This window comes from Capricornis sumatraensis, chromosome 7 (genome assembly GCF_032405125.1).
Source record: "Capricornis sumatraensis isolate serow.1 chromosome 7, serow.2, whole genome shotgun sequence".
In the NCBI taxonomy this organism is placed as follows: domain Eukaryota; kingdom Metazoa; phylum Chordata; class Mammalia; order Artiodactyla; family Bovidae; genus Capricornis; species Capricornis sumatraensis.
Genome location: NC_091075.1, coordinates 103141337 through 103167783, shown reverse-complemented (window position 1 = coordinate 103167783; position 26447 = coordinate 103141337). Strand labels below are relative to the sequence as shown.

Genomic DNA, 26447 nt, shown 5'->3' with positions numbered 1-26447 from the left:
CCGCAGCTACTGAAGCCTGAGCGCTAAAGCCTCTGGTTTGAAACAAGAGAGGCCACCACAGTCAGAAGTCCACGCACCACAAGTAGAGAGCAGCCTCCACTCCCTACAACTGGAGAAAAGGCCACGCAGCAATGAAGATTCAGTGCAATCAAAAATAAATTTAAAACAGTAGATATAGGGACTACAGAGTAAAGAATACAAGAGGTGAACAGAGACAGCCTGATGAAGAAGTGAGAGCCAACAATGACTTGAAGAAAGTGTGGACAGACTGCAGAGGAGGGACAACGGACAGAAGCAAAGCAGTAAGAGATGGGTTCAGGGAGGAAAGTGGGGCCTGTCTGGGGAAGTGGGAACAGTTGCAATTGCTTAGAAGGCCTTCATAATTACATGAAATAGTCAGGACAACCTCCTGGGAGCAACAGGAACTCATAAAACATTTCTGAGCTGTGGAACACTGCATAACAGTACTGTTTCAGGAATATCAGTTGGATGACCCTTAGCAAATTAACTGTATGAAACGTGTGAACAATATTGAGGGTAAAAAGAGGTGAGGATGGATGCTGTCTTGAAGAGCCACTTTTAAGGTTAAAGTCAGTTTTGTGCTTCTAAGATGCTTGTTCCTTGGAAGAAAAGCTATGACAAACCTAGACAGCATATTAAAAAGCAGAGACGTCACTTTGCTAACAAAAATCCCATCTAGTCAAAGCTATAATATTTCCAGTAGTCAGTCAGGTATGGATGTGAGAGTTGGGCCATAAAGAAGACTGAGAACTGAATAATTGATGCTTTCAAATTGTGGTGCTGGAGAAGACGCTTGAGAGTTGCTTGGACTGCAAGACCAAACCAGTCAATCCTAAAGGAAATAATACTGAATATTCATCGGAAGGACTTGTGCTGACGTTGAGTTACAACACTTTGGCCATCTGATGTGAAAAGTGGACTCATTGGAAAAGACCCTGATGCTGGGAAAGATTGAGGGCAAGAGGAGAAGGGGACGACAGAGGATGAGATGGTTGGATGGCATCACTGACTCAAGGAACATGAGTTTGAGCAAACTCTGGGAGATGGTGAAGGACAGGGAAGCCTGGCGTGCTCTAGTCCACGGGGTGGCAGAGTCAGACACAACTTAGCAACTGAACCACAACAATTTACAATAGCCAATAGATGGAAGCAACCTAGATGACCATTAATAGATGAATGGGCATAAAGAAGATGTGGTGCACATATATTAATACAATGAAATATTATTCAGCCATAAAAAGGAAGAATCAGAGTTAGTTCTAGTGAGCTGGATGAAACTAGAGTCTGTTATACCAGTGAAGTAAGTCGGAAAGAGAAAAATATCATATATTAATGCATATATATGGAATCTAGAAAAATGGTATTGATGAACCTATTTGTAAGGCAGCAGTAGAGACGCAGACATAGAGAACAGACTTATGGACACAACGGGATACGGAGAGTGTGAAATGAACTGAGAGAGAAGCATTGAAACATACAACACAATATGTAAAACAGATAGCCAGTGGGAATTTGCTACATGACCCAGGGAGCTCTGTGAATCCTAGCAGGGTTGGATGGGATGGGAGGTTGGAGGGAGGTTCCAGAGGAGGGGATATATATAAATACATATGGCTGATTCGTGTTGATGAATCAGAGGATAATGCTAAAACCAACACAACATTGTAAAGCAGTTATCCTGCAATGAAAAATAAATGAAAATTTAAAAAGTCAGTTGTGTGCTTGAAACAACAAAGGCACAAACAATCAAGGTGATGGAAACAGAAATGAAGCTAAAAGTATATAAAAAAGGAAAAAGCAATATATTGCTGTTAAGTTGCTAAGCTGTGTCCAACTCTTTGTGACCCCACAAACTGCAGCCCTCCAGGTGCCTCTGTCCATGGAATTTTCCAGGTAAGAATACTGGAGTGGGTTACCATCTCCTTCTCCAGGAGGTCTTCCCAATCCAGGGGTCTCATTCATCTCCTACATTGGCAGATGGATTCTTTACCACTAGTGCTACCTGGGAAGCCCACAGAAACAATATGGCATGACCACTACATAGTTATTGGAGATGGAAATGGCAATCCACTCCAGTATTCCTCCCTGGGAAATTTCATTGACAGAGAAGCTTGGTGGGCTACACTCCATGGAGTTGCAAAGAACTGGGCATGGTTTAGATGCTAAACAGCAATAACTAAATGGCTATGGTATGTGTCGGGGGAACAACTGGGGAATTAATGATGACTGATTTCCAAGAAGAGAGCAACTCGAGAAATAGACAGGATAAAGTTAGGGCTTAAAATTGTACTTTAGTATGTCCTGTGATCACAACAATCGTAAACCAGCCAGCCCTTTCTAACTAGAAATTTCACTGACATCAGGACCCAAAATGTTACGCACCCCCAGGTAATCAAAAGATCAGTTATGCTCTGTATATTCAATATTAGTCTTATGGAGGCAAAAAAATAAAGTTTCAAATAACAAAAAATACATTCTCACGTTTATCTCAGCAGAACATAAATCCAGCAAAGCACCACTCTCCCCAGCTTCCTGCCCAATAGATGGTTCACATTTCCTCGATTTTTAAAACCACTGGGAAAGTAAGTTCTGAGAACCTTGTGTGTGTGTGTGTGTGTGTGTGTGTGTGTGTATGTGCGTGCACGTGTGCTCAGTCGCTCAGTTGTGTCCAACTCTATGTGACCCTTTGGATTTTCCCCACCAGGCTCCTCTGTCCATGAGGATTTTCCAGGCAAGAATACTGGAGTGGGTTGCCATATCCTCCTCCAGGGGATCTTCCTGACCCAGGAATGGAACCCATGTCTTCTGCGTTGGCAGGCAGATTCTTTACCACTGTACCACCTGGGAGACCCTTATTAGTACCTAAAGAAAGAAACAGAGATGGAAAGAACAGTAAAGGACAGAAGAGGTCTGAAAGAGAAAGAATGGCTGAGCAGTGAGTTCCACTGGCTCAGTACAGAAGCTGCAATCCCCCCAGACCTCTGGAAACCTCAGTCCAACTCCCCTCTGCATTCTGAAAGCCTTTCCATTCTGTCAGCCTAGCCAGGACAACAGAGAGAATATGTTTAAAATATGGATAAGGAAAAGCAGACATGTCACCATTTTTCACTTCTGGATGTGTTCCCATGATTCCTGAAAGGATTTCAGGGGATGCTTTCTAAGAGGCTTGAGAGAGGAACTCTGAAACCCCCATCCACTTCTAGAACTCCCAGAGCACCCAGGGGATGACACAAAGAACAAAATGACACTCTTTTCTTAAGGTAGCATGGCTTGGGAACCTGGGATTGAAAGAAAAGTTAATTCTTTTCAGTGCAGGACCTTGAATAAAGATCTAACTCTCTGCTGGACGCTGCTGCTGAAGGGCCTGGCTAGTGCAGCACAGAAACAGTCTCACAGCCACAGCCTGGCACTTTTTCCCCCAAAGCCTCACTGCCTATCAGGCTGAGCAGTGACCTGGGAGAGGCTGGTATGCAGGGCTCAGCAGAAGGGGAGAGGGAACTTAAAAAACAGCTGAATGCTTCCGGTACCTCTCCTCTGACAGTGACCAGAATGCAGCTTTGTCAATTAAAAATCTGTTAATCCTTGACTCAAATGCTGAACATTCCTCAGATTACTAAGACTTCGCAGAGGCAAGGACAATCATTTAAAAATAGCCCACGGGAGATGATAAATGGACACCATTCCACTCTGTGGCTGCCCTTTGCTAGCCTGCCCTTTTTTTTTTTTTTTTTTGCAGCATTGCCTTCCCTTGCTGATGTTTCAGGAGAGAGGGAAGAGGGCATAATGAATAGCAGGGCTAGCCAGGATTCTTGGAGAAGTGCTATAGCTCATGACAAGACAGAAAGTGCAAAACATAAAAAGAAAAAAACACTTTGTGTTTCAAAGATAAAGTAATTGCTCCCCAGAACATTCTATGTTACAAATGAGCAGCAATAACCTGGAAATTAGACCTTCTCTCCTTGTTTGGATAAACCCAATTTAGTTGCTGATGGGTGGAGGGACCAGAAGAGGGGATGTCCTTGAAGCAATGAATTCCTAGCTTTTTTCAGTTTCATTGTCAATTTCTCTATCACTGATGCAATCTTACAGTAACCACAAGATCTCTAGAGATCTGTAAAATATGAGACGTATCTCTCATTTAATTGTCTTTGTGGATGAGAGAGCAATATACATTAACACCCAATTCCTTGCTTATAATATATGATAATGATTACAACCAGATACTAACTGCTCCAAGGAAAAGATTCAGAAGGAACGAGGTTTAGTTTTTAAAAGTTACCACTATATCCTGCTTTAAATACAGCTTTTTTCTTCTATTTTGTGTTAATTACTAGATAGGGAATGTTAATCAATGGGCAAATCAAAGAAAAAAGGGGAGAAGGAGCAACATTAGATGTTACTCAAATCAGCTCCTGATTAAGTTATTAACTTAGCTACATGACTTTAAAATTTTAATAACCTAGTCCCAAGTTAAATAATAATTTGATTTAATTACTCCCATTTTTAAGTCAAAGGAAATTTTAAAATATTTTGATATATAAACATTTTCTAGAAATATTCTTTATATATATTTTGTACCCTCTAACTCCCCCTACGCAAGTCATTTCGGAAACAGTTTCTTTTACTGATCATAAACTTATATTTTCCCACTCCTGTTTCTGATCATTCATATCTTTGCCCTCTCCCAATGCCACCTTCTGATATATTTGGAAAGTCAAGGTGACCCCTATTTCTAATCAGTGTTAATCAATATGATTGAAAGCCTCCTGAAAAAGAGTCACTACAGATAGTGATTACTAAAATTTTCTCGTAAGGGAAGGTGAGGCAAGGGCAGGCAGACAGAGTCAAAATGATCTGATGGGAGCACATGACAGGGACTTGACAGGGACTCATTTCAAGGGGGAACAACAGGGCTGCTGGGTGTGGGTCTGGGAACAGCCCAAGGCAGCCTTGCGCCCTCCCCTCAGCTTGGTGGGGCCAGCTTGCTTGTTCTCCGGCTGTCAAGGTGATCCCATAGGACCACCGTTCTTTAAGCCCCGCCCACCCGGCCCATTCACAGACAGTAACAAACAAATCAATAGGCGCCTCCAGAAATCAGTGCAGACAAGCAAAACCACCTATAAACCACTCTAGCGCAGTTTTAAACTCTTGGTGTCCAAACTCTCATTTTATCTGAGCATAAACTGACCTTAAAGCATCAGAAAATATCTGTATCTTTTTTTTTTTAAGGACATGAACATATTATCTACCTACCTTTCCGAAAACTAAAACACCGTTTGATTCTTCGGTATGTAGTTTTAGGAATGAAAGAAGTAGACGCCAAGGCACCCGAGGGGTGCTCCCCAGTATTTCGGTCTTCAGGCATCATACAGGCCCAAAGTTCTGAACCCGGTTCAGGCTTCCTTTAAAACCTGCCTCTGGGCGATCTCAGGACCCCAAAGCCACTCCACCTCATGATTGTTAGGTTTGAAGTGCGGTTTCCAAGAACTTGAAGATTTTGATCAGCCAGGTCTTGAATGGGGGATGTTACCCCCTCTCATTTCCTTCTTTTTTGGCCCCCCAAAATAATAATAATAATTTCCTTTTCTCTTGCCTAATCCCGAGAGTTCTGGAGACTGTTTCTTTTTAAAGTTTCTGAAGACATTCCAAAATGTCACGGCAAAAAGAACCACAGCAAGCAAGCTGCACCTTCCATTCAGACAGCAGGATTGTTTAATTTTTTTTTTTTTTTAATTGAGAACTGGCTTCTCAGCTGGAATTGGGCGGGGGGGGGGGGGTGGTATTGAGATTCCTCTGGAAAGGTCAGCAAATAGCCATGAGCAGGGGGCGAGAGGAACAATGACCACAAGGCCCCTGAGGGATAGACTTCAGGACGGTCCTTGCCGGCTCCTTTCATCTGAGCAAAAGGGGAGGCTGATAATGGCACCTTCTCCAGAAGGCATTTCGATGCATGAGAGATTCTTTTCAAAGAACTCCCTTGGTCCTTTTAAGGCACCCCTCAGCCTTTGATGCTCTCGGCGGGCTTCTCCCTTCTGTTTTTAAACTCCCGGAGCTCTTCAGGGAACTGCCACGTCAGAACAGTCGAGTGCCCAATTCCAGGAAAGCTCCTCGGAGGATCCCTGTTGGAGGCAGCTGCTTCCCCTCGTCCCGCTCCTGGTCCCCCTTTCTCAGTGAGAGCTGGGCGGGAGCTGGCAGGGCTGCAGCCGCCGTGACCGCGCCGTGGCTGCGGCTGCCTACAGTGCCCGCGGTCACATGCAGCAGGTGCAGTCACAACAGTGGGAGGGGGAGGAGGGGATGCCACGCGGCGTGTGAACCCCTGGCTTCTCCCTCTGACTTTGCCGCTGCCTCCCCTGGCGGCTCTGTTCCTCTACATACCTTTACAGCTGGCTGCCTCAGCCCCAAACCATCCCCATGGGGGGTCAACTTTTTGACCCTTCCTTTCTGCATTTATTCCGTTCCTACACAATATTTTTTTCCCAGGGACTTTACCACTGAATCTATTTGTGAGTGCTGATCTCAACGTGCGTATCATTAAAACCTACAGGTGTAGGGACTTCCCTGGCGGTACAGTGGTTGAGACTCCCCTTTCAACCCAGGGGGTTTGGGTCCCATTCCTGGGCAGTGAACTAGGATCCCACATGCCTTGTGGCCAAAAAACACACAGACCATAAATAACAGAAGCAATATGGTAACAAAGCCAATGAAGACTTTAAAAATGGTCCACATCAAAAAATTAATAAATAAATCTTCAAGAAAGCAAAAACTATGTGTGTGTTTATATACACGTGTGTGTGAAACAGAAAAATATTCAAAACGTAGCAACAAGGAATCTGCAAGTATAATCACAAAACAAGTTAACTCCTTTACATATATATATTTATTTCTAACTACAGCGTGTTCTTATGTGTGTTTATACATTTATATATTTATTTCTCTGGCTATGGTTTGAAAATTGATCCTGTTTTTATATTTTCCCCAGCTCTTGCATGCACCCACAGCACCCCAGCCCCCACGTCTACCAACCCCCTTGGTCCTAGTCACTGAACAATTGACTGGCTAGGTTAATCATTCATCCACCTGGCTGTTCCATGAGCAGATTTGGAATGCTAGTGCTTTAACCCCAAATGACCCCTCAGGCCTCTGGGTGCCTTCTGAGCCTTTCAGCAAGAGTGTTAAAAAAGCTGTGAGGAATACTACACAAAGGTCCTCCCTTGAGAAACTTCATTATCATTACTCTGAAGAGCATGCCTAGATAGGAAAACTTCTGTTGGAGATTATTATTTCTGTCCCATGGTTCAAACATTGTTTCTGTTTTCTCCATCACAGCAGCATGCTAGGAAAATAAGGAACTGTGATGTATAGAACTCTGTCCACCAAGACAGTGGCAGTGCTGGAGGGAGGCACCTTGGTGCCTGAAAGCATCCCTCCTCTGAGCCTTGGTATGGAGGGAACGCATGTAATCACAGGACTTTGGAGTTGGACTGAATCTTAGTTAAAACATTTTTCTCCAGTGTTATTTCACAAGTATGGAAACTAGAGGTGGGAGTAACACCACTTATGGGAAACCACGCAGTGGTCTGTGTCAGAGGCAGGACCACAGAGCTTCTTAATTAACCCCTGCTTGCCCACACGCTAGTTATTCATCATGGGGATTACATTCAGTATTTTTACTGCCTTGATACATCTCTGACTCAAGGCTTTTTGTAAGGAGACAGAAATATACAGGAAGAACCTGTTTTAGTTAGTAGCTAAAATTAGGCTCTACATTCAGGTCTAATGAACAGCTAATGGAATTCTCACTCTCCCCAGATCCCAGGCTAGGTACCTCCATATACACTGCCTCAAAAACAGTGAAAAAGGAACCCAGAGAAAGACAAAAACAAACCAACAAGACAAAAACAAAACCCTAAAGTTTTCCAAAGTTAAATATATGTTTTGACATCCCAACTTTTGGATTTGACTTTTAAGCAGATACCATGTACGTCTCAGTGAGCAATATGAATAGGGAAGCAACTGTTTATGAGGGGAAGCTAATCAGGTAACAGAGAGTGGAGGTATCTAGATTCAATATTGAACTAGGTTATCAGGTTTGGTTGTTAAGAGAGGATGTCTCCTTTTTGCATTTCCACTGGTTCCTTTCCTTCATCTCAGTATTCATCCTAAGTTTGTTGTATTTCATAGGAAGAAACACCAAAGTCCTATATTTTATGATTTTCACTTAGTTTTTAATTTCTAAATATTGAAAAGCAAGGCAACTTCCTCAGGTGTTGCCTATATTTTAATTAAAAGTCCAATATAAAAACCATAAAGAAGAAATCTTTTACATGTAAAAACAACCTGAACAAGGTAAGCTCCAGTGCCTCATGAAAAACTGTAACTGTTTAAAAACACAGGCTGTCAAACTGCAGTTATAGACATTGAATTGTCATAATTACTTTTCATTGGAGAATACATTTCCCTTTCCTATTTTCGTCATAGAATCCAAGATTATTAATCCCAAATAAATACCTGTTGGCTTCCGATCTCCTTCCCACTGCTCGAAGATTGTTGCTGTCATTGATTAAATGGCATCCGTAAAGACTTTTGGAAGGTGACTTTTTACCCTGATTTATTATAGTCTATGTAGTACCTTTGGATACATCTTCAATGTATTTATTGCAAAGAAGACATTTCATTGTCTATAATTGCAGTTCCCCCATCCCAGCCCTAAGCAATTAGTAATCTACTTTCTGTCTCTATAGATTTCTCTGTCCTGTACTTTCATATAAATAGGACTATAGTTCAGCAGTAAAGATTTGGCCTGTAATCCAGGAGACGCAAGAGATGTAGGTTTGATACCCACATTGAGAAGATCCCCTGGAGAAAGGCATGGCAACCCACTCTAGTATTCTTGTCTAGAAAATTTCATGGACAGAGAAGCCTGCTGGGCTGTGGTCCATAGTGTTGCAAAGAGTTGGAGCAACTGAGCATGCATGCACATACACATACAGTTCCTTCTGACTCGCTTCTTCCACCTAGCACGTTTTCAAGGTTCAATTGCACCTCATTTTTTCTATGGTTGACTAATCCATTGTATGGACATACCACTTTCTGTTTATCCATTAGTGCATTTCCACTTTTTGGCATTTAGGAATAATGCTGCTATAAATATTGATGTACAAGCTTCCCAGGTGGCACAATGGTAAAAAATCTGCCTGCCAATGCCTGAGACACAGTAGATTTAGGTTTGATCGCTGGGTCAGGAAGATCTCCTGGAGTAGGAAATGGCAACCCACTCTAGAATTCTTGCCTAGAAAATCCCATGGACAGAGGAGCCTAGTAAGAATTGGAGACAACTGAATGACTGAGTACACCAATATTGATGTACAATTTTCCGTGTGGACATACATTTTCATTTCTTTTGGGTATATACCTAAGATTACAAATGTTGGGCCATATGGTAACTCTATGTTTAATCATTTGAGAAACTGCCCAACTTTTCCAAAACAGCTACATTTTACAGGAATATAGGGAGGTTTCAATTCCTCCACATCCTCACCAATACTTGTTATTATTGAACTTACTGATTCCAGCAGTCCTACCGTGTATGAAACAATATCGCATTGTGCTTTTGATTTTTATTTCCTTGATGACTAATAACGCTGTGCATCTTTTCATGTGCTTATTTGGATATTTGGATATTTTCCTTGCAGAAATGTTTATTCAGATTCTTTGCCCAATTTTAAATTAATTCTAATTGAGTCAAAATTTTGATTTGTCTTTAGTTTTGAGTTGTAAGAGTTATATATATATATACTAGATACAAGTGCAAAATCAAATTTATGATCTGGAAATACTTCCTCCCATTCTATGGGATGTCTTTTCACTTACTTGATGGCATTAATTCAGATTTTTTGAAGGACTCAACTATACTCATTCTACTTATCACACTTTTAAATACTCTTGTTTTTTATGTACTGAATAATATACTATCAATAAAACAGGGACTTGTAATTGTGGGCTTCCCAGGTGATGCTAGTGGCAAAGAACATGCTTGCCAATGCAGGAGACATAAGAGACGCTGGTTTGATTCCTGGGTTGGGAAGACCCCCTGGAGGAGGACATGGCAATCCACTCTGGTATTCTTGCCTAGAGAATTCCATGGACAGAGGAACCTGGTGGGCAATAGTCCATACGGTCACAAAGAGTCGGACATGATTGAAGAGACAGCACACGGTCCCACAGTAAAAGTAACAGATCACACTATTGTGCAATAAAGCAGGAAGCTCACTAGTCAGAAGACACAAGGTTTCTTCCTACTTATATCACTCATGATATGACTCTTGAAAGTCATTCTTTCTCTCTGGGTCTTAATGACCTAACCTACAAAATGTGAGGTTGAACTAATGGGGTGATTTTAAAATATTCTTAATCAGTGAAAAACTCAACTTATTTTCAAGGAAGTACTAAGTAGAACCCATATATATATATATATCATATATATATATATATATATGATAAAGGAATTCTCAGTCACATAAATTTATTGTTTATTGTCCAAATTTATAATATTTCTTTAAAAATAAATCAGTAAGTATAGAGGAGCCATATTAATACAAACACTTGAAACAAGATTTTTGGTAACAGTTGCAACCTTCTATAAGGAGTTTGATTCTACATGCTGTAATAACTTTAGAAAATTCTGACTTTAAGATGAGTCACAAAAGATTTCTTGCAAATTGAATGAGTAAGAGCTTGGTGTGCAATCTCTTAACACTTTTCAATTAAACAAAGAGGGTAAGAGAAGATTTATTCTTCAGACTATGGTTTCTATTCTAAGTGCTCTATGTTAAAATAGATCTCTTTAAAAGTAAGTTTGAATCAAGCATTTGCAAAATTTCTGGAGCATATCCCATAGGATAAAGAATGTAAACCAATCAACTACTAGAGTTCCAGGTTCATAAATTTGAAGATTAATACTTAAGAACCAAGAGTATTTGTGATACCCCTCTGCTGACAGGACTTGTGGCCACTGATTTGGTGAAGTAAACTGGATCTCATTCATTTTCCTTAAGAAAAGGACAGATGGAAGAGGAGGAAAGGGAGAAAGTAACACACTTGATGGAAATAATCCCCCAACAAAAGTACCATTTTCTACAGATATTAAGAATCCTTCTGAACTCAGGAGCCCCAAAAATCTGATAATGGAGGGGAGAAGAATGTCTTTAGGAACAATACAAACTTTGAAAATACATATCCTTAGTATTCCCCATAAATCCTTGACCCTGAAGGTAACAGCACATGTATCTCTCATGAATAATCATGAAGACACCTCTGCTAAGGCACTGGGATGCAGTCTTAGCCCACCAGCCTCTTCAAACATTTTGAAGTCACTTATGAGCCATTTTAGTATATGAATAGGGTGACCACACAAATTGCCATCCAAACTAGGACACCATGAGAGCGAGAGGTAGCACTTTCAATAATTAGCCTGGGACAACAGTTGTAAACCACACTGTTACCAGGCAAACTGGGATGAATGGTCAGCCTCTCCTTTTCCCACATCATGCTAAAGGACCAACAATTTTCAGACATGTACCATCACTTTTATAAAATATCAACACATCTTCCATGAATCTTCACTATTTTAACTTTAACCTAACTTTTCAACTTTTTAAACTAAATTTTTGAAGTTATTTTAAAATATAATGAGGTCAGTCATTAAGAAGCATCTGATATGTTAAGGAAAAAACATTTCACATATGAATTCAGGGTGCTGACAATACACAAAAGAGAATATAAAATAAATACAAAAGTTGCAGTTGGTTTATTAAATATGCATTTGATTTATGCCATCTATTTTAACTACATCAACATAAAATAATTAGGTTTTACTGTCTTAGAAATACATGTTAGTTATAGATGAATATTTTGGGGTCCTTATTTCTTTGGTTCCATTTACTGAATTTTCTGTTGAAATATGTTTTTCTGTTTATATCATTTTATTTTATAATACTTGACAGAAAAATCACATCTTTTATCCTTCCTTCCTTCTTTTAGCTCTGTTCATAGCACCATATACCTTATTCTTCAAATATGTATTCTTTATACTGCATAAATAAGATTAAAAAAAAAAAACACACACATTATCCAATCCCCAAATGCTTTCCTGATTTCAAAGATTTTTTTTTAACTCTGTTAATTAGCAGATTCTCATTCTATGCTTTGCCACTTCTATTTGATACCACCGAGCATCTGGGGGCTGAAATCTCATCCAAAACTAACAGTCAAAATGGTTTTTGCCCTGTATCTACATGCTATTAACTAATCCACATTTATGGTATCAGGGTCATATATATTGTTAGTACAATACAAGAAGGAACAATCTAAAATAAAAGAAAAATATCATATCTTTTTATAATTCAAAGTATTCATGAAAGAAATTTGGTTTCTAATGATATTTGATCCAAATTCCCAGGTGGTGCTGGTGGTAGAGAGCCTGTCTTCCAATGCAGAAGACATAAGAGACGTGGGTTTGATCCCTGGGTTAGGATGATCCCCTGGAGTAGGAAAGGGCTCCCCACTCCAATATTCTTGCCCAGAGAATCCCATGGACAGAGGAACCTGGTGGACTACAGTCCATGGGGTCACAAAAGAGTTGGACACCACTGAAGCTACTCAGCACACACGCAAGCATCTAGAAGTTACTTAGAGATGTGTCTAAAAATAAATAAGTAGTTTACTACTTACTTTAACATTCATTCATATGAAAATAGGAGTTGATGGTGACACTGGCTTGGGGAAAGGATGAACAGGTTTGGCCAACCTTCCTGTTTTTCCATGATTTTAAAATATACTCACCTCCTCCAAATGGTCCCCAGATGACTCGGCGGATGGACTTGACCCAGTCTTCCATATCATTCTGGGTGCTCGCCATAAGGAGATAGCTCTCATGATTGGCTGTCATTCGATCTCGATCGCCTCCTGTAAAAAGACAGGAACAGTTACACATGAGTGTGTGCTCAGCCAAAGTTTCCTCATCAGCTGCCTCCGATGAATCCCTGAAACATAAACTGTACCTAATGCAGCTAGCACTAGGTTCTACCCAATGAATTGAAAATATTTACCATGGTTTCAGCATGGGGAAAAAAAAAGAATCTGCTTAAAAGGGAAAGGCTCTTGTGTTTCCAAGAGAAAGCCAGCAAACAAATGTCATTCCCCAAACAAAGCCTAGCTTTTTGTCCTAGCAACAGCCCATAGGCCTGCATTAACTCATAATCCAGTCTATTCACACTGCACTGCTGAATAAGGAAAAATAGCAAAAGCAAAATGAAAGATGGAGAAGTGGTCCACAGAGCCTGAGCTTTCATTCCAAGCAAGAACTGAATGGTCTGCCTTTGCTCGGCACACACAGGGAGGCCACCAGGACATCATGGCTGAGAACAAGAGTCCCAGGAGAGGGAAAGAGCCACAAGTGAAAATCTGACCCAGAGGTTTTGCCTCTATTTTTCTCTCCTGGAAAGGGGAGCCTCTTCTTGATCACACTTTCAGGGAGACAAACAAAAGAAGACAGAAGCCTGGCCAGTCACAATGGCCAAATCAACATCCCAAATGGCCCTCCCACCTAAGAGTGAGCTTTAGGAAACCTCAGCAGTTAACTGCTTGCTTGTTATTGTTCAGGTGCTAAGTTGTGTCTGACTCTTTACAATCCCATGAACTGCAGCATGTCAGGCTTTCCTGTCCTTCAATATCTCCTGGAGTTTGCTCAAACTCATGTCCGCTGAGTTGGTGATGCCCTTCAACCATCTCATCCTCTTCGCCCCCTTCTCTTTCTGCCTTCAATCTTTCCCAGGGTTTTTCCAGTGAGTTGGCTCTTCGCATCAGGTGGCCAAAGAATAGCTTAAGCTTCAGCATCAGTCCTTCCAATGACTACTCATGGTTGCTTTCCTTTAGGATTGACTGGTGGGATCTCCTTGCAGTCCAAGGGACCCTCAAGAGTCTTCTCCAAACCACAGTTCCAAAGCATCAATTCTTTGGCTCTCAGCCTTCTTTATGGTCCAGTTCTCACATGCGTACATAACTGCTTGTTGGTTTCTCTTATTTCCTCCTCCCCCTCCCGGAAAGACAACGCATACACTTTGAAACCTGTATAATCTTTGAAATCAATCTTGAAATGCTAGTGGTCTCTGAAACATTTTTATGCTTAAAGGAGTATTTCTGAAAACAAGTATCTGAGACTGAACTGCTTCACTCTCTTTTCTCATGACTAGCATTGTTCACAGAAGGAATAATTAAGAAATTGGATCACTAAATACTTAATTCTGAATTCTGATAATACGTCAGTATTATTCGATTTCTAAGGTGCTCAAACTATCTATGCACAATTTAATTTTCACGAAGTGCTGGAAAGGTGTAGCCTTGGTTTGGATGAATTCATACCCAGTGTTATATTTGTTTAAGATGTTGTCATTTGTTTGTAAGTGATCAGAGCAGATACCAACTGTTTTAATTCACAGCCCTTTAGTCCTGAGAGCCGGCTATCACACCTTGAAACTGAAGGAGCTTAAAAACAGCTCCTTTATGAGGAGCTTGAGGCTCCAATTTACAAGTCCCATCACTCCCTGTTCTTGCACATCTAGCCTCATATGCGAAGCTCTGAAAACTAGAATTTGAGTTTGTGTTCTCTGAATTTTATACAAATGTCCTAGGTTGAGAAATATGATGTTTCTAGCATGATGCAAGTTAACAGAATAGGTGAGAGGTTAAAGAAATGAAATAACTTTAAGCCAATCAGTAAAAATGACAGCATTGGTGTTTTACATTTCAATACAGTTGAATTGGGGGTGGGGGTGGGGGTGAGGGACAACATCCAATCAGTTTCCTAAAGTTTTTAAATCTCTTGAATAAACAAGAGGAGCCTTTTCACTTTGAAGAGAACAGCTCACTATTAGGGAAACAATGATCCTCTTGTACTTCTAGGTCTATCCTAGGTCAATCCTCACTTTAAGTTACTTGTACCTGAAAAAGTATAGGTTCAGGATATCAGAGAAAACTTCTGAAACCGCAGTTATATTTTCTATTAGCAGTGTATCTTCTGGGAAATCACATAACTTCTGGAAACTCAGTATTTTTAGTCATGCTTTAGAAATAATAGTCTCTAATAAATTTTTTTGTGAAAATCAAATGAAACAAAGTTAATTTACTAGTATTGTTAGGCTGAAAGAGAAATTCTGAAAATATTCATTCATTCTCATTTAACTGCCTCCTGTATCTACAAACGCAGAAAGGACATAGTACATCTAATTTGTCCTCAGAGATACACAAGTCGAGTATGCTACTAAGGGCTTAGGAACAATTAGTCTATAATACACATACACAGGGGCTTATTTTTAGAAGGCTGTCTTTCTTTGACACATAATAATGCACATTAAAATTGTATACGTAGGAAAATTCGCTAAGTCACTTCAGTCATGCCTGACTCTTTGTGACCCCATGGACTGTAGCCCGCCAGGCTCCTCTGTCCATGGGCTTCTCCAAGCAAGAATACTGGAGTGGGTTGTCAAGCCCTTCTCCAGGGGATCTTCCCTGCAGGAAAGTTTACTGCACATTAATATGCATATGCATGACTGTGTGGCATTAAGTTCGGAAAGAACTAAATGACAAAAGAAAAAGATGCTTCATTGGCATGGCATAGTACTAAAACTTTATTCTGTATCTGATCCACTTATAAAAAACATTACCATTTTGAAATCAAAAATATTTTAATTATTGTCTTTGCCTGGAGGATGCTTAGCAATTCAGACAGCAATATCCTGCTGTGTCACTCCCAACCCTGGCAGAGAAAGTCCTAGTAATGAGAGTGAGCAAAAGCCACTGGAGTGTGTTTCTGCCTGAAAACAGGGAAATAAAAGAGAATGATAAGCACTACTGGCCATTATCGCCTGACTTTTCATTTGATTCTCTGTCTTTGCCAATGATACTGTGTGTCTGACCCTGAATCTCATTTTGACTGTCAATCACAGATATAAAATCCCACCTGTGAATTTCACCCATGGATATAGATCTTGATTCTTCAGTTGAATTAGCAGAAGAGGGGGAAGAAGATTTAGAAATACTTTTCTCTATGGGTCTCAGTGGAAATAAGACTCATTGCTAAGAATGTGTTTAAAACAATTGGAGACATTTATATAGACATGAACTAAATTCTCTGCACTAAACGTATGTGATTTCTAACTGGAGAAGCCATCTGTTCCTAATTTATGATCCTTCAGTTCTGAGAGTATTGTATTCTGAGAGTACACAGTTCTGGTACAGTGCCTTGTGATTGCAGGGACTCAAAGACAATTTATCAAATGTATGATTTGATAAATGAATAAGCTCAATGTTGACTTTCAAGGATTTGGATCAAGTTTCACTCTTAATGTTCCATTTAACTATTTAACCTAAAATTCTTCAAAAGGTGAAATTTTAAAATGCAGCCTTAAGATGTAACTATCACCAGAGTGATAGTATTATAATCATCTTCAACCCATGTATATGTGTATATATATGGATATATATTATAATATAACCAGTGTACATTTTCCATTCGTAAACTCTGCTTGAACATAAATATTTATACAGTGCTATTTTGATTTTTTAAAACTACTTTTTAGATATTAACTTGGGTTGGTAGCAATGCTTTGGTGCTAGTGTTAACACTTCAAGCATTTGATTTTAAATTAACCAAGTAGGTCACATAATTCAATTTTACTTGTTTATATATAATTGAAAGTATGTATACATTTCATCGGGATCTTCTGAATATTTGCATTTAATATGAAGTTTTTCCCTTCCCCCAAATAAAATAAATTCTCCAAAATAAAATAATTGGCATGATTAACTTTTGCAAAAATTAAAAAGTAGATTAAGAAAAGCCTAATGAACTTAATAGATTAAGAAAAAGCTTAATGTAAAATTCAAGTGTGTGTGTGTGTGTTAGTTGCTCAGTCACGTGCAACTCTTTGTGACCCCACGGACTGTAGCCCACCAGACTCCTCTGGGATCTTTTCCAGGCAAGAATACCGGAGCGGGCTGCCAAGTCCTCCTCCAATGGGTCTTCCCTACCCAGAGAGAGAACCCACATCTCCTATGTCTCTTTATTACAGGTGGATTCTTTACCCCTGAGCCATGAGGGAAGCCCAAAGTAGGTGTACAGTTATTCAATAAATAAATACAAATATTTACTACATGGAAACTTCAGCCCCTCTTATAATGACAAAATAGTAATTTAAAAGATAATACTTTTGATGAAAACCTCTGTGAAGAGGTTAAGAGAAGTATTGGGAATGGTATACTGAGATATATATGCTCACTGTTGATAGGAATATGGGTAATATTCCTTTTGATGAAATCACTAAAATAAGATTTTGAAGAATATTTATTAATATGAACTTTTAATACACAAGAGAATGTACAAATTATATATATACACATATGATATCTCTATTTTCATATAGATAGAAAGCCAGATAAATAAGATACTAGATTGAAATGCACAATAATTTTAATGATGATTATCTGTGAATGCTAGGATTGGAAAAATTTTGCTCTCTCTTCTGTACTGTAATACAAACAATATAGTACTTCTCTGTATTTTCTAGATGTTCAGCCATGTGTTATTTTATAACACATACATTACTTCAGATGTTCTACCATGTATTATTTTATCGTCAGAAAGAAATTATTGCAAAGAAGAAATGATAAGAATTGTATGCTCATGAATTAATCAGCAAAAATTCCAGGTGAGCTGGAAGGTAATTATGACTAACTTCATTTAGTGCTGCTTAAAATTGTTCAATTTTGAATTTTCAGAATTCTCAGTAGGTTATTTACCTGTAATCTCTTTCCTTATTTCCCAAAATACATCCCTGAGTATATTCCCAAGAGAGGATTTGGGACAGCAGATCAACATTGCTCAAAGTATAGGCTGCGTCATGTAACTAGGACTTTCTCAGTAAAATAGACGGCTACCTTTCTTAAAGATTATATTTAAAGAAATATTTCGCTGAATTTATTGTGTGGAAATTTCCAAAAGCAGTCACCAAAGTAGGTTATTTTCCCTTGGAGAATTAACTGTAAATTGTTAAAATTATGAACTTGAAAAGCAAAATGATCAAAGTGAAATATTTTATGTGTATCAGCTCAAGTAAACAAACTTTTAAAGATACACAGTGAACTACTTCTTTGTGTTTAAACTTTAAAACAACTTGCTCAAGGGAAACATTTGGGTTCAGTTTCCAAGCAGAGTTCATGGTACAGACCTGAGGACATTTTAGTGAACACCTCTGATACTGTTAATAATTTCAAGGGCAAAATGTTTCCTCATTCCCAATTACAGATCAGTTCAGACTGAGACCTAGTGTACTACCCATTTAATTAGAGCTTACAGAAAATATTTTAAGTGTTTCAAGTAGGGTTATTAATTTTTACACATATGACTCCAAGGTCTTAATTTTTTAAGCATTATTTTCTTCAACACTCAGTCTGAGTCTTCAGTAGTAGTAGAACTCTAATGACAAATTGCAAGATAAAAAGTAAATTATGAAGCACATCAGTGGAAAGTTACTGAAATAGAAAGACATTTCTTCCCTTTTATAGAGAATGACATTTGGAAAACAACCAGTGTCCTGTGAACTACAAGCAACAAATTGTAGGTTTCTATGGATACAATCATCTCAATAAACAACAACAAAAGAATAATAAAATAGCATGTAATTTACAAAATAAGGCCAGAGAACAAATTGGACTCACATTCAATATCATTTTTATTTTTTCATGTGTATTATAGAGACATTGTTCTCTGAAAATTAAGAGTTTTGGTATGTTTTACTAATCATAATTTTTACAAGTATTTTTTCCTCCAAGGTTAATTTCAAAAATATCAGAGTGGTAAAATTTCAATGCATTTTGTCAACAGAAACTTTACATTAATCTTTAATGAGATATTCAAAATGTTAATACTCTTAAACAAGAAAATGAGAATTACTCAAACGCCGAAGGCTGTACCATCACTCTGTTTGTAGTCTGCTGCCAGGACACAGCAAACACATTACTAAATGTCTTACATTATAATAAAATGAATGTGACATTTTAATTTCATGACTACTTTATAATACTGTTTTACATACTTCTTATACTCCTTACTAGATCATATTCTCTTTGGAAGAAGGAATCATCCTATCACTTATAGCTACATTATGTGTAAGCCAAAAACAGCTGTAAATGCACATTTATTAACCAACTATGATTGGTATTTATTATTTATGGTACACTTCTAAATTTTTCTAATAATATTTAAAAATGATTTATTTCGAGAGTCTGTCTATACTTGGCTAGTTGTTGTTGTTCAGTCACAAAGTCATGTCCAACTTTGTGCAACCAACCCCACAGACTGCAGCACACCAGGCCTCCCTGTCCTTCACTGTCTCCTGGAATTTGCTCAAATTCATGTTCATTGAGTCTGTGATGATATCTAACCATCTCATCCTCTGTCATCCCCTTTTCCTTTTTGCCGTCAATCTTTCCCAGCATTAAGGTCTTTTCCAGTGAGTTGGCTCTTTGCATCAGGTGGCCAAAGTATTGGAGCTTCAGCTTCAGCATCAGTCCTCCCAGTGAATATTCAGGGTTGATTTTCTTCAGGTTTGACTGGTTTGATATCCTTGCTGTCCAAGGGACTCTCAAGTGTCTGTCTTCAGCACATTTCTAAAGCATCAATTCTTCAGCCCTCAGCCTTCTTTATGGTCCAACTCTCACATCCATACATGACTACTGGAAAAACCATAGCTTTGACTAGACAGACGTTTGTCAGTAAGGTGATGTCTCTGCTTTTTAATATGCCGTCTAGGTTTGTCACAGTTTTCCTTCCGAGTAAGCATCTTTAATTTCATGGCTGCAATCACCACCTGCAGTGACTTTGGAGCCCAAGAAAATAAAATCTGTCATCACTGACACTTTTTCCCTATTTGCCGTGAGGTGATGGGACCAGATGCCATGGTCCTAGTTTTGTTTTCTTTTTAAATGTCGAGTTTTAACCCAGCTGTTTCACTCTCCTCTTTCACCTTCATCAAAAGGCTCTTTAGTTCCTTTTTGCTTTCTGTCATTAGGGTGGTGTCATCTATATATCTGAGGTTATTGATATCTCTCCCTGCAATCTTGATTCCAGTTTGTGATTCATCCAGCCTGGCATTTTGTATGATGTACTCTGCATATAAATTAAATAAGCAAGATGACAATATACAGCCTTGACATACTCCTTTCCCAATTTGGAACCAGTTTGTTGTTCCATGTCTGGTTGTAACTATTGCTTCTTGACCTTCATGCAGGTTTCTCAGGAGGCAGGTAAGTTGGTCTGATATTCCCATCTCTAAGAATTTTCCACAGTTTGTTGTGTGGAGACACAGTCAAAGGCTTTAGCATAGTCAATGAAGCAGAAGTAGATATTTTCCTGAAATTCCCTTGCTTTCTCTATGATCCAACGGATGTTGCAATTTGATCTCTGGTTCCTCTGCCTTTCATAAATCCAAAGTGTACACCTGGGAGTTCTTGATTCATGTACTGTTGAAGCCAAGTTTGAAAGATTTTGAGCATAACCTTACTTGCATGTAAAATGAGTGCAATTGTCCAGTAGTTTGAAATTCTGTGATATTGCCCTTCTTTGGGACTGGAATGAAAACTGAACTTTGCCAGTCCTGTGGCCACTGCTGGGTTTTCTAAATTTGCTGACATATTGAATACAACACTTTAATAGCATCATCTTTTAGGATTCTATATAACTAGCCTGGAATTCCATCACCTGCTAGCTTTGTTTGTAGTAATGTTTCCTAAGGCATACTTGACTTCACAGTCCAGGATGTTTGGCTCTAGGTGAGTGATCACACCATCATGGTTATCCAGCTATGGATATAGAAAGTATTGACCTAAAAATTCTATACCATACAAATGATTTCTGATTACCTTTCTACAGGCTTCACTCTAAGAAATGTCCAAATATGTGACTATCAGAGCAAAAGTGATGCCTGGATCAAACTGCAAAGACAGATATGTGCTTATGAAGAAGTACTGAAAAGTAGTTAAGAGTTAAGTCAGAGAAGCCGGATTCAAGTCCAAATTACTGACTAGCTATGAGATCCCTCAGCTTTAACTGAGGGTGATGAGTACCTGCTTCTTAGCATTATTGTGAATTAATCAGATAAGTAATACCACAAAATATGTTGTCTAGTGTTTGGGATGTAGAATACCCTGCTGTTATGACTGCCATGTATCATTGCACGCCTGCTTAGTCATGTTTGACTCTTTGTAACCCTGTGGACTGTAGCCTGCTAGACTCCTCTATCCATGGAATTTCCCAGCAAGAATACTGGAGTGGTTCTCCAGGGGATCTTCCCTGATCCAGGATTTGAACCTGCATCTCTTATGTCTCTTGCACTGGCCGGCACATTCTTTACCAACTGCACTACCTGGGAAGCCCCACTGCCATGTAAAATTCAAACAAAGTTTTTTGATAAATTAATTAAATATTTATAATTTGAATCCTTTAAAATGCAGGAAAGTAGATTACTTTTGAAAAGTATACATATATTCTGAGTAAAGCTATGTCAAACCTATGGTGTTTCCAGTAGTCATGTATGGATGTAAGAGCTGGACAATGAAAAAGGTGGAGCATCGAAGAAATGATGCCTTCGAACTATGGTGTTGGAGAAGACTCTTGAGAGTCCCTTGGACAGTAAAGAGATCAAATCAGTGAATCCTAAAGGAAATCAACCATGAATATTTATTGGAAGGACTGATGCTGAAGCTGAAGCTCTAATACTTTGGCCACCTGATGCGAAGAACTGACTCATTGGAAAAGACCCTGATGAGGGAAAGACTGAAGGCAGGAAAAGAAGGGGATGACAGAGGATGAGATGGCTGGATGGCATCACCGACTCAGTGGACATGAGTTTGAGCAGACTCCGGGAGATGGTGAAGGACAGAGAAGCCTGGCATGCTTCAGTCCATGGGGAAATAAATGGCAACCCACTCCATTAAGAGTACTGGAGTGGGTTGCCATTTATTTCTCTAGGGAATCTTCCCAACCCAGGGATCGAACACTGGTCTCCCGCACTGCAGGCAGACGCTTTACCGTCTGAGCCACCAGGAAAGCCATATATATAAGGAAAGTCCTTTTATAAGAAAGTAACCATTGATTTATCTTTTAGGGAAATGTTAATTTTCATATCGGTCATGTTTTAAAAGTACAATTGTGATATATTTACTTTCAAATGATTAATTAAAATTTTAAAAACTTATATAGACATAATTCATATTTCCTCTAATTTTCCACATTGCTTGGACTCATTCTTTCAAAAACCTACTATTTGTGCTGAGTACAGTAACTATAAAAAGTGATACAATTTTTTTACATTTTGGGTAGCTATTTTCCAGATTGCATTGAGCTGTCAATAGAAGCTCAATTTAAATCCAACAATATATTTTGACTCACTTGTGTCAAAGATTCAGGATCTAGTCACTTTCTTCACAGTATCTAATTAAATTCTGGTGATGAAAACTTCTGAGAAATTAAAGTAGAACATTTCTTTGGAAGAACCAAAATATGTAGACATTTGCCTTTTAATTTAGCTTGGCTTACTTTGGGAGATCAGTGAATTAAAAATCTCATCTGATTGACATAGAAGGCAGGCAATGCACCGAGAATAAATGACATGTGTATTCGGATCAGAGTTACTCTGACAGTGGTGATACAGATGGGAGTCACAAATGAAAGCAAGTCCTGATGCAATAATCTACAAGTCGTAGCAAATGAAATGCCATTCACGGTTTAAAAAGCAAGCCAGAGAGGTTTTGCCTTGAATGAATCTAAAATGAAAAGTGTTCTTCAATAGGGAGGTCCCTTAACAGTATAATTGATGACTTTAATATTGGGGAATATTGAGAAATTTTGGAGAAATGTTTTGGAGTTATATTGAATTTTATATTCTATATGAACATAACAATAAACTTTTTATTGCAGCATTTCTCAAAGTGTAATGAAACTCGTATCTGTTCAAGAGAATAATAGGAAACAACTGAGAACTTGTTAGACATGCAAATACTTGGTCCCAAGCCCAACTGAATGAGAAACAGTGGTGGGACCCAGTAACCTGTGTTTTAAGGTGCTTGCCAGAAGATTTTGATGCACCATAAAGTTTAAAGATATCAACCATGAATATTCATTGGAAGGACTGATCCTGAAGCTGAAGATCCAATACTTTGCCACCTAATGCAAAAAGCCGACTCATTGGAAAGGACCCTGATGCTCGGAAAGTTGGAAAGCAAAAGAGGAAGAAGGCAGCAGAGGATGAGGTTAGATAGCATCACCAACTCAATGCACATGAGTTTGAGCAAACTCCAGGTGATAGTGGAGGACAGGGGAGCCTGGAGTGCTGCACTCCATGGGATTGCAAAGAGCCAGACATGACTTAGTGACCGAGAGGCAAGAGAATTTGTTATAACAGGCAGAACGTATTATTTTAGAATTGATGCATTTCAACTGCATTCATTGTATTAGCTTGCATCCACGTCTTATTCTTTCATTGACAGCCAGTAAGCCAAAAAGTGTTAAGCTTTAAAGCTATGAATCACATAACTTATCTAATTGCTTATTTGCATTGTAAATGATTAACACTCTGCAACTAGTTTTGCAAGGACCTGTCATTCAAGTTGGAATTACTGAGTCTATCAAATTTGTGGGCCTCATGCATTAAAGATACTATGCTTTTATCAGAGTAAACATTAGAGCTTTTATTTTTTTCACTTGAATACAGATTCATTATACCTCTTTCCTTGGTTCTCAGAGTCTGAAGAATGAAACAGAACATTGAAACTGGGGAGACATACCATTTTTGAAAATCTAGATTCGAACCTTGAAAAAATTATAAAAATCCTCTCATCTTGTTGTTTAGTCACTCAGTTGTGTCTGACTCTTTTGTGACCCCATGGACTGTTGCTCCCCAGTCTCCTCTGTCCATGGGATTCTCCAGGCAAGAATACTGGAGTGGCTGACCATTTCCTCCTCCAGGGGATCTTCCTGACCCAGGGATTCAACTCACATCTCTGTATCTCCTGCATTGCAGGCAGAGTCTTTACTGCTGAGCCATTGGGTAAGCACCACCCCCCAACCCAAATCCTCTCATATCCTACTGATATTATCATTTTTTGAATAGTGCAAAAATGCAGGATGAATAATATTATGACAATTTCAAGGTAAATTACCTTTATCTCCCGATTTTACTTGGTTTCTACAACTACCCTGAGAAATGAAACAGACCATTCATTCATTTATTCAATTAATATTGATCGAGCACCTGTACTGTGTCACTCTTCTGAGGATATAGCAGGGGACAAAACAAAGGCTGGAGTTCATGGGAAAGATCTGGACTGAAGATATGGATTTAGAAGTCATTAATGTGATAATATAAAAAGACATAGAACTGGATGAGGTCCCCAGGGAATACTGTACCTAGACTAGAGCAAAAAAGTTCAAGTGAGCTCCAACTTTTAGAGATTAAGAAAAGGAATCAGATTGAGATGATGGGAAGAGAAACAAGAGAAACGTTGTCGAGGGCATTCAAGAAGATGAGGAGTTAAGTATAGACCACTAAATTAGGGGAAGCAGGGGTCACAGATTAGACAGCATGGAGCTTATTGGTGACCTTGAAAGATCAACTAGGCCAACAAAAATAAAATCATCATTGGAATGTGTTCATCAGATCATGGAAGAAATTGACATGTACAAAGTGCTATATTTAAAATTGATAACCAGAGAATTCGCTGGTTGTCCAGTGGTCAGGACTCTGGGCTTTCCTTGTCAAGAAGCTGGGTTGAGTCTTTGATCAGGGAAATAAGATCCCATAATCCAGTGGTATGTCCATAAATAAATAAATAAAAATGAGGAAACCAACAAGGACCCACTGTATGGCAGCACAGGGAACTGTGCTCAGAATTCTGAAATTACCTAAATGGGAAAAGAATTTGAAAAAGAAAGTCCAGGTGGTGCAGTGGTAAAGAATCTGCCTGTCAGTGCAGGAGACACAAGAGACATGGGTTTGATCCTTGAGTCAGGAAGACCTTCTGGAGAAGGAAATGGCAATAAATTCCAGTATTCTTGCCTGGAGAATTCCATAGACGGAGGAGCCTGGTGGGCTACAGTCCATTAGAGTCGCAAAGATTCGGACATGACTGAGGGACTAACACTAGGGGAGAGAGAAAACAGAAATGGCCAATATAAACAAGGCTTCTAGGCATTTTAATGTGTAGAGGAGCAGAGAAATAGGGGTGGTGATGGGTGAGCAGGAGAGTTGTGAGGATTAAAGGGATTTAAAAGGAGAAATATTTCAGAGTATTATATTCTTACTGGAATTATTCACTGGAGAGGGAAAATTGATGATGTAACAGAGAAGAGGTTTAAAGACTTATCTATATTTCTTTAAAGCTGTGTTCAAAATTTCTCATCATCTCTATGACAAACTCTAGGTCCATCCACGTCTCTACAACTCCCACTTTCATTCCTTTTAATGGCTGAATAACACTCTGTTGTGTATTATGTACCACACTGTCTTTATCCACTCATCTGTCCATGGACATTTGGTTGCTTTCATGTCCTGGCTATTGTAAATAGTGCTGCAACGAACACTGGGGTGCATGTGTCCTTCTGAATTATGGTTTTCTCAGAGTGTATGCCCAGTAGTGGGACTGCTGGGTCATACGATAGTTCTGTTTTTTAGTTTCCTAAGGAATTTCCATACTTTTCTCCATAGTGGCTGTATAGAGTGAAATAAGTCAGAAAGAGAAAAATGATATATTAATGCACATACATGGAATCTAGAAAAATGGTACAGATGAACCTAATTGCAGGGCAGGGATAGAGATGCGGATGCAGAGAACAGAGGTGTAGACATGGAGATGGGAGGAGGAGGGGTGAGTTGGGGATTGGGACTGACATATATACACTACCATGTGTGAAATAGCTAACTCATGGGACTTACATCACAGGGAGCTCCGCGCGGGGCTCTGTGCTGACCTAGAGGGTGGGATGGGGGTGGGGGGCGGTGGGAAGGTGGTCCAAGAGGGAAGGGATATGTGTACACAAATATCTGATTCACGTCATTGTACACTGCAAACGAACACAACATTATAAAGCAACTACACTCTCATAAAAAATGAAAATAAAAATTTCTCACTCTTTATGAATCTCTAATAAGGTTTGAAAATTGATATAATGTGTTTTCCCCCAAAGTGTATTAATTTCAAAATATATAAAACATCTAGGAGAGAACCACTGAAAGAAAAGAAGTGACAGAGTAGCTGTTTTACTCACATTTCTGCCTGAGAGCAGCATAAGGAGGGACTAAGTTTATGTGGAAAAGTCA

At 39.1% G+C, this 26447-nt stretch overlaps 1 protein-coding gene across 2 annotated transcripts in view; it reads right to left on the bottom strand.

The window, feature by feature from the left end:
* Positions 1-26447, bottom strand: part of ARHGAP24 (Rho GTPase activating protein 24) — a 468485-nt gene that overhangs the window by 54782 nt on the left and 387256 nt on the right. The window contains exon 3 of one of the 2 annotated variants that reach the window (XM_068975093.1): positions 12862-12984. In XM_068975093.1, coding sequence (XP_068831194.1) covers positions 12862-12984 — 123 coding nt within the window. Of the gene's footprint in view, positions 1-5274; positions 5387-12861; positions 12985-26447 lie in introns of those variants that run through there. The other variant, XM_068975094.1, reaches the window with a different exon arrangement.